General features: G+C 38.7%; 1 protein-coding gene across 1 annotated transcript in view; it reads right to left on the bottom strand.

Moving 5' to 3' along the window:
- Positions 1-2,085: 2,085 nt before the first annotated feature.
- Positions 2,086-15,600, bottom strand: part of LOC149168655 (Tautomerase/MIF superfamily protein) — a 43,840-nt gene continuing 30,325 nt past the window's right edge. The window contains exons 3-4 of the mRNA XM_089428368.1: positions 2,508-2,543; positions 2,086-2,336 (exon numbers count right to left, since the gene is read on the bottom strand). Of these exons, the coding sequence (XP_089284494.1) occupies positions 2,508-2,543 (36 nt within the window). The 3' untranslated portion in view covers positions 2,086-2,336. The remainder of the gene's footprint in view (positions 2,337-2,507; positions 2,544-15,600) is intronic.

Below are 15,600 nucleotides of genomic sequence, written 5' to 3' on the forward strand. Positions count from 1 at the left end.
ACCTCAATTAAAGAGAATCATTTTGAATCAAGGCTCTTTCAAAAGCATTGCTCCAAACCATGTTACAACGATACAAGGACACTATAAACTTGTTCAAAAGGTTAGATCTAGTAAAAGATAAATATTTGTTAAATAGTTAAAATTATCAAAGAAACTAGATCTAAAATTTTGATCATAAAAACCTTAACAATGTAAATCTTGTAAAATCTGATAAACTTAAAATATGGAATATATAAAAGCCTTGACATGACTAGAGCTAGACACCACAATCACTTAACTTTAATGCCAATTGATACGAACACAATACCAAAAATATACTCAGACAAAAAAACATAAAAATAAGCATTCAAGTATATACTTGAAAACATTGTTGGAACTATATCTGAAAATAAGCATTCAAGTATATACTATATCAACTCATTTATATTGCTAAAATACAAAATTCCCCAAATATCCAATAAAATACACCAAGCAACTGAACAATCAATCTAAACTAATTCCCATGGAGAAAGAGACAAATAAAATACAAAATATAACAAACATAAAATAAAAAGATACAAACAAAATAAAAAAGTACAAATATAATATAAATAAACTAAAAAGATACAAACAAAATAAAAAAGTACAAATATAATATAAATAAACTAAGTCTCATCTGCATTAAAAGAAAAATACAAATATAATACAAGATGTAACGATCATAAAAACAAAAAAGTACAAATATAATGTACGAATAAACTAAGTCTCATCTGCATTAAAAAAAAATACACGAATAAACGAAGTCTCATCTGCATTAAAAAAAAATACAAATATATAATATAATTCGTATATAATATATGATTTGTATATAATATATGACTACACTCGATCTCATCAGCGTTGCCTATGAACATCGATATGATGGGAGATATTCAATGACCCATGTAATATATAACAACTTTATTCACATTTTGAATTGCATGGACATTGATATAAATAATGAAATTTTCTTTTCTTACTCAGTCTCTAACAGGGTTGCCTATGAGCATTGATATGATGGGAGATATGCAATGACCCATATAAGAGCATTGATATGATGGGAGATATGCAATGACACATATAAGAGCATTGATATGATGGGAGATATGCAATGACCCATATAAGAGCATTGATATGATGGAAGATATGCAATGACCCATATAACATATAACAACTCTAAACTTGTATTCAAATTTTGAATTGCATTGACATTCAAATAAACAATGAAAGTTTCTTTTTGCTCAAAATGTGATTATTTCTATAATTATTTGTATTATCCTGATTTTTTCAAGTCAAAGTGGGTTGAAGGGTGCCACAATTGAGGAGAAGTTCAATGTTTGCCTGATTATTTTACCACAAAATGTAAAGCATTTCCCCGCAAAATCTTGCAACATTCCATTTTGATCTCACATCTGATTTCTTTCGATTCGTTGGTTTCAAACTTCTTCTCTGCTTAAATTGTCGTGCAGGGGGGGTTTGTACCAGAAATACAACAGTTTTTCTGGGTTAGTTGTCTGTCGTTGGAGAATGCTTTCCCTGATCTTGAAGCATATTTTTCCCTAAAGCAAAGTAGGTTCAGTTTTTGCCAATTACCAAGAAATTTCAAAATCGAGCTGATCTGTGAATCTATATGCCAACTTATGAATTGGTGCTAGAGATTCTAGATTTGATCACGTTGTCGGTTTCTCTTATGCAAATTTTGATGTTTCAACTCATATTAGTGCCATGGACTTAGATTTTTCAAACAAAATTTGAAATCTTGTACTCAATATCGATATATATATATATATATATATATATATGTGCACAAGGTATGACGGATTAATATATTCTTCTTTAGTGAATATTTGAATTGTTATTGTTATTTGAAATTCAAGTACATAGTTTCCATGTCCCTAATAGTTTGCCAAATATTTTCTCTGCGGAATTTCATATGCTGGTGCACCTTCCTATATTTTCCCATATCATTACCAAAAAACTAGGTCCCCCATACTTTCCAGAATTTCCATTCATGTCATGTCGCCATATTTTTAAATTGGCTATCTAATAAGACATTTACTACTGAGCTTTTCGAAAACCATCTACGAATGCCACTTCTATTCATTTCACAAGTCTTGCAATATGAATCTGGTGCAAAAGTTTCCGAGTATATGAAACATTATTTATAACAAGATGCAACGTGGACTAAATAAGCTATACTAAAAATGTTATGAAACTTATAAATGCTTTCCATGTCCAGTCCATGTGAGCTATTTTGCATCAACCATCTATGATTATATGAAATTCTCTAGAGCCGGAACCTCCCGCCACGCAAATTTCTGACATTTTACAACATACAATAGAAGGTTAATGCTAGTTATTCAAGGTCAGCAATGCTAACCACAAGCTAAATTTTCTAAAAGGCTAGAGTCATGCACAAACAAAAAGATTTATTCTCGTTTCAAATGTAAAATAAAAAAATATATATATAATTAAGTAGAGTTTCATACCTAAAATGTGGAGCCTCTGAAACCAAAGTAGGATCCCTGCCAATTGCAGCATGATACAATGAATAAATTATTTGACCTCCAAGAAATAAAAAATACGTAAGTCCAACCAAATGTAGATCTAAGCATTCTTAATGAGCTTTAATGCTTTTGATTCTCCATTTCAATGAGCATCTGTTTATCAGTAAAATCCCATTACACAACCAAAACCAGATAACTAACAACTAACCAGACCAACAATCAATAGACAAAATCTTGGTAATTGGTTGTAGTTATACAAATATTCTCTAAGACTCGATTAGTTAAGGTTTACCAACAAGAATGAACCAAGGATAGGATAGTTAAGGCAAGTTAAAAATTGCTCTCATCATCGGAGAGAAAGACACCAAAGGAAAATTACAAGTTCACAAGTGACCAAAAAGCAATCACTGTGATTAAAACAACGCAAATGTGTTACGTATGTCATAGAGTCAAGGGAGCACTTCGGGCCATCTAGCATAACAGTGGATAGGAAATAGAATAGATAACATAAATATATGATGTCTCAAAATTTGCACCAAGGTGTTGATACTCATAAAAGAGTGGAGGGATCAACCGGAAACAACTCTCAAAACCTAATTCCCGCAATAAACAAGGAGAAAAACAGTGATAGGGAACCACAATATTAAACCCTAACAAGTGTCCATTAGAGTCAATCCATAAGTCATTAGAGTGAGAATCCGTAAGTGCTCAAGAGCAAACGAAACCAAGAACAAGAGAGAAAATGCTTGAAATGGTGGCCATAGGCTAAAGAGTAAATCACTTGTATATTATAATGGTTGATTTATAATGACTCAGAGTTTGAATCTATAGACAACTCAAGAGGTAGGGTGCCCTTCCTAAAAGGGGTTATGGCCCCACATAATGAATAGGTCAGTCTTCATAGTTCTAAAAACTGATCGGTCTGAACTGGTAATCGGTCAAACCAGCTGATCAAACAGGCATGGGTAATGAACCAATAGAAAAACCTGATAGCAGGGCTCCTTTGTACTGGTTAAGTGTCAAACCAGCCGGTTTGGTACCTAACAATTACAAGCCAGCCCTGATTGATCGGTTCCAACCATAACTGGTTGGTCAGATCTCATGTGTGGGGGGATTCCAGAGAGTGGTTCCAACTTTATCGGACTTCATATGGACATACTCGAATTTTATATCCCACTCAAAATTCAGTCGACTTACATTTTTCAGGATTTTAGGATTGGTAGGATTGCAACATTTTTATTGAATTCTATCATGTATAAGGGTATGGGATTGGCATTTAATCAAGAGCATGAAGCCCTTCATGTACCTTGATGTTGGATTTATTGTTGAACTTCTCTACTGTTGGTGGTATTTATTGTTGAACTCCTCTACCATGGCTTTAACAAAAATGTACCCTTCACTCAAACCAAAATAATTGGTTGGACATGTTAAGTTGTTACTACCATGTTATAAGGTTGAGGAGATGAACCCTTCATTTAAACCAAAATTTTTGGTTAGGCATGTTAAGCTTTTCAATCTCTACCATATTATAAAGTTGAGGAATCCAAGTCTGAAGACTTTGAGCCAGACAATGTTTATGTAGCTCTTGTTGACGATCCCATTTCTAGTAGTGGTGAATCAGTGATGAGTTTGATGAGTGAGCATGTTGATCAATGATTTGTAGTAGGGTAGTGGCCTAGTAGCTTGTAGCATTGTTTTTGGACTCTAGAGACCATTTAGAGCATCATGGATTACATAATTTGTCATTAATATGTGTTGCACTTGGTGTCATTTTGATATATAAACCCTTTCATGGTATATAGATGAGCAGACTTTGCATATTTTGTATCTAATGGTTTGGAATCATGGTTTGAAATTTTAAAAATATCTTTTTCATTAAGAATTTAATTATTTTATATATTTTTTTCAAATCTGGTTCATTGAATCCGGTTTGATCTAGCTCTGGTTCAAAACTCGGTTAAATAGGTAGGCTGGTTCAAAGCCCGATTCCAGTTTTAAACCTATGACCTCAACCACCTAGGAATATGTGAAGATTACACCATCATTCCAACATCCCCTCTTACTTTGAGTAGATCATGGAGAATAATGATGGCATACAAATGAAAGAGTGAGTTTATGAATACGCAACTCAATACAAGGTGAATCATGGTTGAAATACAAAAGAGAGTGGATTTATGTATACCCAACTCAAGTATATCTAAGAGCTTGAACGCCCTTGAAAAAGATTGAATTTTATTTGAGAGCTGGTTTATGGACACCTAACTCACATATACTTGATAGAACTTGAATGCTAATGAGAGAATTCAGATACAATGGTGAGTGTATGGATACCCAACTTGAATATACATCAACCTTGGCCAAAATACAAAAGTAGTGTACTTATGAATATGCAGTGCAGAATAAGGTCAGCCATATTCACAACATCCCCCCTTAACCTAAATAGGAGGCCTTGGAGAGGAGGCATTACAACACAACTTCCCCCTTAAAGTTGAAAATGGGCCACATAATGAAGATATAACCCTCCTGAGTACCATATCTAGCCACTAGTAGAGGTATAGAGAAAAGGTCCACTAAAGCATGTTGGTTCACTGAAGGTGCAAAGGATAGGAAATCTGAAATGGATCATTATATAATCTGTCATTTATTTCGATACTTTCAAGGTGGAAAAAGTGGAGCTATTGTCTTGTATAGCCCATTTTAGGAGTAGGCCCAATTTTGGTTATTTGGGATCCAAAAACTTTTATAGCCCATTTGAGGCCATAAACAGTCGCTTGGGGTTAAAACTTTGCAAATGAAGGCTCTAGCCTCTTAACATTGTTCTACACATCAAGAAATTTCCAATGATGCAAATATCAACTCAATCAAAATTCATATGCAAAAGTTATGCCTCATGCGAGTTGATCTATCTTATTAACCACTGTGGTACCAAGTGGATGTCACATCAACTCACATTAAACACACATGTGGAGCTAGTCACACGTGGACTTTTAAGAATATTCTAGAGGGTCCATAACCCTAACCATAGTTGGGAATTGGTAAATGAAAAACCCTAACCCTATTGCTAGATGGCTATCAAGACATGTTAAATATTGGGTCACTAAGAAAGGAAGCAATTCCATCCTTATGGTATTGTTGTTGTTCCATAGTTGAATAGAGCATTTGGGAGTAGGATTTTGGAGCATAACAAAGGAAATAGAAGATCCTAGAGCAGCCATACTAACCATAATGTCCATGGAAACTCCATAGTAAGTGCTGCTTTCTTTGCATTTGCATTTCATAACTAAGAAGGAAAGAGTAAGGCATAGGCCTCACCTTCTAGTTGGGATTTTCTCATATTGGGTTTTCTCAAGGTACATCTTGTGTTCATTGTGTGGTTACTATGTTATTTGCTAAGTGTTATTTCAATTCCAATTCATTTCAGTAATTTGTGTGCTAAACTAGTAATATTAAATCTAAAATCTAAAGTGAAGAACTGAATAACAAGAGATTGCAAAGTATTGTAAGATCTTTTGTGATGAACTATTCTAGTGGAATATCCACAACAATTTACAAATCAATGGCACAAGTTGTACTTGATGAAGCTTTCAAATATAGTACATCTAAAGAGACCAACGTCATTGTGTGGAGAGAAGAGATCCACTAAAATATGCAAAGTCACCTATAGAATCATCTATAAAAAATAGTAGGACACCCTGATGGGGATGATTGAACGCGGCGAATTAGATGAGGTTAGGCGAGAGGAGGTTACTCTCAGCTCATGATGAACCATTAATACAAAATGGAGGGAGGGGTAGCAGACGCCCAGAAACTTCGACAAAATGGGCTTGTTGTTAATACTTTGGAAAATGGTTTACCTCTGGCGAATCGTTCGTCTGGTTATGGGAGAATTGGAAGGTGGCAAAGGGATCATAGCATATGCACAGGGCGCCACCATGTGCATGCATGTTAGCTTGAGCATTGCAGGGAGGAAATTGCATGATGTGTGGTGGGGCAGTTGTCCTAGTGAACTCAAGGCGCGGAGTTACAGAGTCTGGGACCCCAGTGAAAGGTGGTGTGAAGACTTCCCCGGAGGTTCGCTGCTTTTGGTGTGGAGTGTGTCTCTTTGGCACGGTATCGTTGCAGTTATCCAGAGGGAGTGGCAGCCTCTTCTAGCCTACCTAGTACATACCATTGCACATGTTCCTTGCTATGTTAGACATTCAGAGGTGGTGGTCATTAGTTTCGTATGTGTTTTATCTTTTAAGCGCTATGTGTTTCTTAGTGAGGTGTAAGAATCGTCCAATGGTTTACGTTGTGGAGTTGGGTCTGTGGGTTGCCTCAATTCTAAGGGCGGAAGTCTAAAATTTTGTGTCTTTGGTTTCCCTCCTGGTAAGAATTACTCTCTTGCAGTGTCCTGGTGGCGCCCGGGGTTTATGGAGGGCACATTTCCAGTTATTTTATGGTTGTTCTATTGGGTGGGAGGGGTTCCATGTCTCGCACTGTTGTAAGGAGGGGACCTTGTTAATCCTTGGTGCCTGCGGGGTGGTATTTTCCTGGTTCTGGCATCTGGGACCCTCTCAAGATATGTTTTGTCAGAGAGGGTGGTGGAGCTCCTCACGGGGAAATGGCGGGTTGAGGTGGTAGGGCAGGGGCCGCAGAAGACGAAGGAGGTGTGGATACAGGGTTGGATTGCGAAATGGCTCAGGAAAATTCGTCTACTCCTGTCCTTGCGACAAAGTCGCCTTCTCTGTGTTGAGAAATCTAGTGCAACTAGATTAGGTGATTTCTCTTACTTTGATAACTGCTTGTGATGTTCTTTTACTTAACTTGATGTACTTGCTATTAACTTCTTCCACTTGATTATTATTGTGTTCTTTATCATCAAACAACTACCAAACAATAAAGATCAATGAGACAAGAGGACACAAAATGTAGGTTGCTAGCCAGGGCCAAAACCTCTCCTCTTGAGAGGAAAACCCACAAGAATTCTTTTCTTCTTATAGAATCTTCAAATGACGAATTCCAAGACTTATGACCCTTGACAAAGACCCCTCCAAGACCAAGTCAAACCTCTTCTTGATGAACTTGCTTCTTATAAAGTCAACCCAAGTCAGACTTTCCTTATAGCAACTACAACTTCTTCTTTGACCAAAATTTCGGACCTACAATTTCGGCCTCCCTAACCTGCAATTTTCGGCCTCCTGCAATTCCTGCAACTTCGCATGTGTGACAAATTCGATCTTCTCTTTCCTTCGCTTAAGGGACTTCTTTCTCTTTGATAACTCGGCTTTGATTCCTTAACTTCAAGATTTCAGCTTCTCTTTGATAGATTTGTAATGAGGTCAAGTTGCAACACAATGATGCCCTAATCCTTTTCGCATGTGTGAGATATTTGGCCCTAAAAAAGTCCTCCAAAAACTTTGCTCTTCTTTCCTTGGTTTCTCCTTCTCTTCGCTAGGTATTTCTTGCCTTTCTTGTACTTCAACGAACTTCTTGGATGCTCCTTAAGTGAGGTCGAGTTCTCCTTATATATAGGTCGAATAGCCCTTTCATGAGGCCGACGTGTTGCAGCTAGGCCGACTTAATCTTGGAGGATCTTTATGAGTTAATTTGACTTACATAAATTTTCTTTTGACATGATACAATATGCCAAATGAGGTCTTACATATATGACAATGACTCAATCGACTTCTTGACTCTACGACAATCCCTAGAAGCACTCAATGGATGCTTGACCTATAAATAAATTGACCTTGAGCATGAAACCCATGCTACAAAAATAATAATAATAATTTTTCTTTATTTTTACTATATACAAGAATCAAGAGTACATTTCATATTTATGAAGACCGAACCTAGTTACATACTTCAACATTCCCTCTTAACCTATGTTCCAACGAGACACTGATGCAGGGAGATGCGGGTGTAGGGAGACGTGTGGGAGTACCCTCAAATTTTAGGGAAATTTCGAGGGTGTGGGGGTACGTTGGGATATATATATATATATATATATATATATGATAATGAAAGAATAAATAGACTAATAGTAATACATTGATCCACACATAAAATTTAAATTCATAATTGAATTAAATAATGACATACATTGATCCATCCTCATCATTCATTTTGATACATGACATACTCATAATTCATCCATACCATGAGATTCAATAATGATATATGCAAATACATTGATCCATATCATTCATCATTCATCATTCTATAATCTACATTGATTTAAAAATTAAATTCATCATTCTAGAGGAGCTCAACGGTGGGCAAGAGAGCAAAGCTCGACAGTGACAAGGGAGCAGAGCTCGACGATGGGAAAGAGAGCACAACTCAACTGTGGGCAAGAGAGCACTCAACAGAGCTCGACAACAGGCAAGAGAATTTGGGAAATGAATAGGTAACTTAACGTAGGTAAGTTTTAACATTTTAATTTTTAATTTTGTTTTATAATTTACCTTTTTCAAAGTTTTTTAATACGTGAATGTTCAAAAAAAATTATATTAAGTGTTATCAGACAAATTTGAGGGGGGTGCCCAAAAGCACCCCTTTTGGGGAGTCGCATCCCCCACACTGGGGAAACGCACCCCTCTGCATCTCCCCACAACTCCCCAAAAGGGGTGCATGGGGAAATGCACCCTCAGACGTCCCCCCTGACCCGGGTGTGTGGGGTGCGAGTGGTGCGTGCACTTGACCCTGGGGGACGCGTCCCCGTAGAACATTGCTCTTAACTAGGGAGGTATTCATAAAACATACAAGTTACTTGGACATTCTCATACTGGAGAATTATCATAAGAGGAGTTAGATTGTTAAGCCATCTCATAAGTTATCTCATCAACTTATATCAGTGCATCTCATCATATCAACCAGCAGTGTCACATAGCAAGGCCTTAACTAACAACGCTATCTCTCCAATGGATTAGAGCACAATGTTGGCGAGACAATGACTTATAGACACCATCATCATTGTCTTTCAAGGCACATACCCCATCCGGATGTTCACAAGGTATGTCCTTCTAGACTATTCCTGTCTTGGATTAGCACATCCTCAAGGACTTTCCTCTTCGACTGCTCTTACCTATTGGATGCCTACCTCATCCTCAAAGAGTATCGTAATTCAGATGCTTACCCAATCCTCCATTCTTTCTTTATAAAGAAGACAACAATGATGTGTCTATCTCTCCCTCTCAACTAGGGAGGACCTACTCATTCCTATAAAAGGAATATACCCAAGCTCCCTCTTAACTAGGGACTTGTTAGGAACAGTAGTTATCTGCTCTTTGGTGGAGATCATCGTACGACCAACTGCTTGTAGAGCTCCTTCTTTCGGCACCATGTCATGAACTTCAATTTCGTCATCATGGAGCTATCTTGTTCTATGATCTAAAAATGGGGCACTAAAGGCTTCTTGTCAAGCTTACAAGAACCTCTCCCACTTCCAAAGCTTAAATATTCCCAAGATCTAGTGATTAACCAATTGCGGAATTAAAAAGTGCTTGAAAATAGGTGTATGCTTGTGTTTGTCTTTAAATTGTTTATGTGCCTTAAGTTTATTTGCTTGAACTGATATAAAACATATAACAGCAAATACAATGCAGCAACAAGCAATCACACATAATAGCAATATAATATTGAGTTCACCCAAAACCCTTGGGCTATGTCTCCTTGAGCTCTAGTCAACTCGACTAGGTTCTCTAGGATTATGGCAAAGTCCTTTTACAAGCTCCACACTCAACTCCACTGGTTTACACTAAACACAATGGGCTTAGAACACCATCTCATCCCTGGCTCTGAAGCTCTCCGACTTTCTGGCTCTGACTCTTGCTCTGGCTCTCGATCTGGCTCTTCGGCTCTGGCTTCTCTGAGCTCTCTCTTGGCCTCTGCGTGCCTTTGTAATTTGCTTGACCTCCAAGTGATTCTTCAACAACCTTCCAACGACCTTTTTCAGTCCTCCAGCTCCTTCGGAACCCTTCAGTTACCCTCAGCACTTGTGCTCTCTGTGTTTTTATCATGCATCGGTTACAGTCCTCCATCACTGAAGAACCCCACTGTTTCCTCACAAGAATCTGTTTACAAATGGAAAAGAACAGGCGGGTAGGAAAACCAGGTCATTTTGCCTTCCTCTGGTCATGTCAACCAAATAACAGAAATACACGGGAAACGCACGCAAAACACATCATGGGCCTTTAGCCCAGACTTCAAATATTATGGAATCAACCCTATAAACCTATCGGGTCCGTCCAAATATCGCTTATCGCTATCGCTTAGGTGGGAGGTCTAAAAACCTCAATACACGAGAATACACAAAAATCCCGAATTCCCGGATTTCAAAATCTATGAAATCGGGTCTATAATCCCTTTCAAGTCCGCCATCCATCGCAATATCGCAATCGCATCGTCGCATGGCCAAATGGCCAAAAACCCATTTACACGGGAAATACATTGAAAATCTGAATTTCCAGATTTCAAATATTATGGAATCGCACTTATAAATTCCATCAGGTCCGCCCTTTATCGCAAGTCACATATCGGCATATCGCAGTGCATTGGCCCTTTGTATCGGGGGTTTGTCGATTGCCGATCGCCGATATCGCTGATCACTATCGGCCCCGTTGCTATATCGCAATCGGCATATCGCATTGGTAACGGCCCAGGGGTTCTTTCCTTTGGTCATGCCGATCGCCGATCTGCCAATCAAATCCTGATCGTTGATTCGCGACCGCTAATCCAACGGCTGACAGTTCGTTTTGGGTGCGTAACTTGCACGGGGATTAACCACCCGAAAAAGCGATTTCCTCTCTCCTCCGTCGTGCCATGCGTCGGCCAATGTATGGATTCGGGTGGAGCCCGTCCAATACCACTTACCGCTTGAGGCCCGCCTGAAATACCGCTTACTGCCCCTTCCTTTCGGAACTCAAAAGGTTTGCCTATTTGATTTATAAATCCGTCAGATCCGTCGAAGGCCTTTGCGCCTGTTTTAAGTCCTTCAGCCTTGGTTTATTGCGATGCGATGGGTTCTAAGGGTTTTTATGTTTAAAAACACATTTTCCCTTAAATCCCATTTATATAAGAATTTGCCTCATTTTCAAAGGACAAAGGCAAACTTCTTTTTGCGTTAACTTCTTCATCTGAAGTCCATTTTAGCCCATTCAAGTTCCAGTAGATTCAAAATGAAAAGATCTACGCAATGAGGCTATTTCCAAGAGCATCCTTGGACTTTCATTTTCCTCTGTGAAGAACACTTTAGACTTAGAAATCTATTCTAGATCCATTTTGGATCACACCTTCCCACTAAAAAAACTTTTGGTCTCCAAAAGACTGACATACTGATCTAAACAGTAAATAAGAGTAACAACACCCTCTTCTTTCAGCCTCCATACACTTGCCTTGCATAGTGCCTCTGAACCAAAGCCTTTGACCACTCTCCTTCCTGGATGTGTTGGTCCTCCTGGGAAGAACTATTTTCCTCCTTGACTTCATGCAAAACTCCTGCTGAAATGGTCACAGAAGGTAGTTTGAACTTCTCTGCCTTGATCATTGATCCAAGGTGGCTCAAACAAATGTGAAGTGACATCTGCTTCACAAAACTTTCATTTGTACCTATTTGACAAGCTGTCAACAACAACTATTAACAACAACAGAAATACAAACAACCACTGGACGGCCTAAACTCCTACTTCAACAAAAGAAACAGATTTTCACATCTTGTGAACACCTCCATGTCTTGCATCTGCATACAAATGATGGACTAGATAACAATCCCACAAACCATGTCTTTAAAACAAATGACCCTTCAACTCAAGCATGTAGAAAAAGACCTCTAGGACTCTTTTTCAAAGATGAAACACTTCATCAGCATCTCCATTTTGGAGACCAAATCAACTTTTCCCAAGTCAACATCAACATGCATGTTACAACAAAGCAATCAACCCTTCAAGTTAATTACACATACATGTTCAAATACAAGGAAATCATCAGCATCCCTGTGTTCATGCATCTCATGATTATGCATGCATTTCATCTTTCAACTTTCGCTTAAGCACACTGTACTTTCGAAGCTGAAATGAAATATAATGTTGCAGCAACAAAGTGAGTCTCCTACTCAACTTTTGATTCACCTTCTTGGAAAAATCTTGCAACTTGCATTCCATCAACAAAGAAATGCAAATAGATGCATCAAATCAAAATACATGCAATCTTTAATTGGATAAGAACTCTAACCATTTCTCACCAACCCACTTCAAAGGTACTACCTTTGTCTGCACATCGGCGTCAACATGTGAATCATCTTGAAACACATCATTCATTGAATCTTCCTTTCCATTCCTACCATTTTCTCTTTCCAATTTCTTCAGCTTTTGTGGAAGCATTGCTGGATTCAGAGTCCAACACTTTTCAGCAAGATGCCCTTGCTTATGGCAGAAAGTGCAACACGTGCATCCTCTTGACAGCATGATTTGCCTTGTCCAATGGACCTTTGGCTTCTTGCTTCCTTTCCTTCAAAAGTTTCCTGTATGTGGCCATTCTCTTCCAACATCTAGAAACACTATGGTTATCCAAACCACAAAAGGAACATGCAGTTCTTTCCCATATCTATGTGGAAATTTATCATGCTTTGCAAAATCAAAAGGAATATGATTAGAACCAGAATTATACCTTTCTCTTTCACCTTTATTGCCTTCATGAGGAGGTGAAGCAAATAAAGAAGTGGCTCCCTTTGGAACACCATCAATATCTTCAAGGTTTTCAGAGTTTCCACAACTCTCTGGTTCAAGTGTGTGCTTCTGAACACCTGCATCTTGCAAATAATGTTTCAAGCTATTGCATTCCTCCTTAGTACAATCTTCACACTTCTGAAGTAGAGGACCTAAAATGAAACTCCTTCTTGGAACTGTTTCAATGGCCTTCATGGCAGCTTTGGAACTCTCTCCATAAGACTGTCCATAGCCAAGACCCAAATACTTAGGCCTTTCCTCAACCATTATTGGCTCAACAATACCCTGTGCATGTTTACCCAAGGCTTTTCCTTCATAGCCCATCTTGGACATTAACTTGGAACCTATGCCTCTGGTATGTTTTTCAAAAGAACCCATATAAGCATTCTTAAAAGAATTTGAAGACAAACAGGAATTGTTTACCTCTTCTTCAAGCTGATACTTGACCAAGGCTTCTTTGGCAACAAAGAGTTGTGTCTCCAAGTCATGCATCCTTTTCAGGTTCATATTTGCAATATGAACTTGCCTCTCCATTTCTTGCAATTTGTCGGAAAGCAACTGCTTCTCTTCCTCCACGGAATTCAACTGCTCTCTAAGTATGCTGCTCTTCCTTCCATCCTCATACATTTCTCTCAACATATCCATCATGATGAAAAAGTCTTGCTTCTTTTCTCCATCAAAGAATCTTGTGATGAAGGAGGAATTTGAAGACTCACTTGTAGAAGTTATCAATATGCCAATGAACAAAAAAACTTCAAACAAGACTAACAAAGAGCTTATTCAAGCAACCTTTTGCAACAAACCTCTTGCGTTGCTTTGAGGTCCTTTGGGATGAGAAGAATGCCTTCAACCCTTCTCCCTTCTTGTCCTTCCTGGACTGAGTTATCAATAGCTTTCCCTTCACCTCTGCGAACTCAAACAATAGTCAGTCTGCAAACAAGCATACAATCAACCTCTCACTATTTAAACACCTTTCAGACAAGCAATCTTTGCTCTGTCAATCAAGCATTCTGATCTGAAACCACCTGCATCATGATACCATCTGCTCTGGTATAACCAACTTTGATATCACCTTCCTAAAGGTGGGGTTAATCAATCTCAGGCTCTGATACCACCTGATCTAAAAATGGGGCACTAAAGGCTTCTTGTCAAGCTTACAAGAACCTCTCCCACTTCCAAAGCTTAAATATTCCCAAGATCTAGTGATTAACTGCGGAATTAAAAAGTGCTTTAAAATCGTTGTATGCTTGTATTTGTCTTTAAATTGTTTATGTGCCTTAAGTTTATTTGCTTGAACTGAGATAAAACATATAACAGCAGATAAAGCAGCAAATACAATGCAGCAACAAGCAATCACACATAACAGCAATATAATATGGAGTTCACCCAAAAGCCTTGGGCTACGTCTCCTTGAGCTCTAGTCAACTCGACTAAGCTCTCTCGGATTATGGCAAAGTCCTTTTACAAGCTCCACGCTCAACTCCACTAGTTTACACTGAACACAATGGGCTTAGAACACCATCTCATCCCTGGCTCTGAAGCTCTCCGACTTTCTCACTCTGGCTCTGGCTCGTGGCTCTCGCTCTGGCTCTGGCTCTGGCTCTTCGGCTCTGGCTTCTCTGAGCTCTCTCTCGGCCTCTACGTGCCTCTGTAATTCACTTGACCTCCAAGCGATTCTTCAACAACCTTCCAGCGACCTTTTTCAGTCCTCCAGCTCCTTCAGCAACCTTCAGCTACCCTCAGCACTTGTGCTCTCTGTGTTTTTATCATGCATTGGTTACAGTGCTCCATCATTGAGGAACCCGACTGTTTCCTCACAAGAATCCATTTACAAATGGAAAAGAACAGGCGAGCAGGAAAACCCGGTCATTTTGCCTTCCTCTGGCCGTGTCAGCCAAATAACGGAAATACACAGGAAACGCATGGAAAACACATCATGGGCCTTTAGCCCGGACTTCAAATATTATGGAATCGGCCCTATAAACCTATCAGATCTGTCAAAATATCGCTTATCGCTATCGCTTAGGCGAGAGGTCTAAAAACCTCAATACATGGGAATACACAAAAATCCTGAATTCCAAGATTTCAAAATCTATGAAATCGGGTCTATAATCCCTTTCGAGTCCGCCATCCATCGCAATATCGCAATCACATCGTCGCATGGCCAAATGGCCAAAAACCCATTTACACGAGAAATACATTGAAAATCCGAATTTCTAGATTTCAAATATTATGGAATCGTGCTTATAAATTCCATCGGGTCCGCCCTTTATCGCAAGTCGCATATCAGCATATTACAACGCATTGGCCCTTTGTATCGGGGGTTCGCCAATATCGTCGATCGCTATCGGCCCCGTCACTATATCGCA

Source organism: Pinus tabuliformis, chromosome 4_2, assembly GCF_031772625.1.
Source record: "Pinus tabuliformis cultivar Carrire ecotype Pingquan chromosome 4_2, CPIR1, whole genome shotgun sequence".
Lineage (NCBI taxonomy): Eukaryota > Viridiplantae > Streptophyta > Pinopsida > Pinales > Pinaceae > Pinus > Pinus tabuliformis.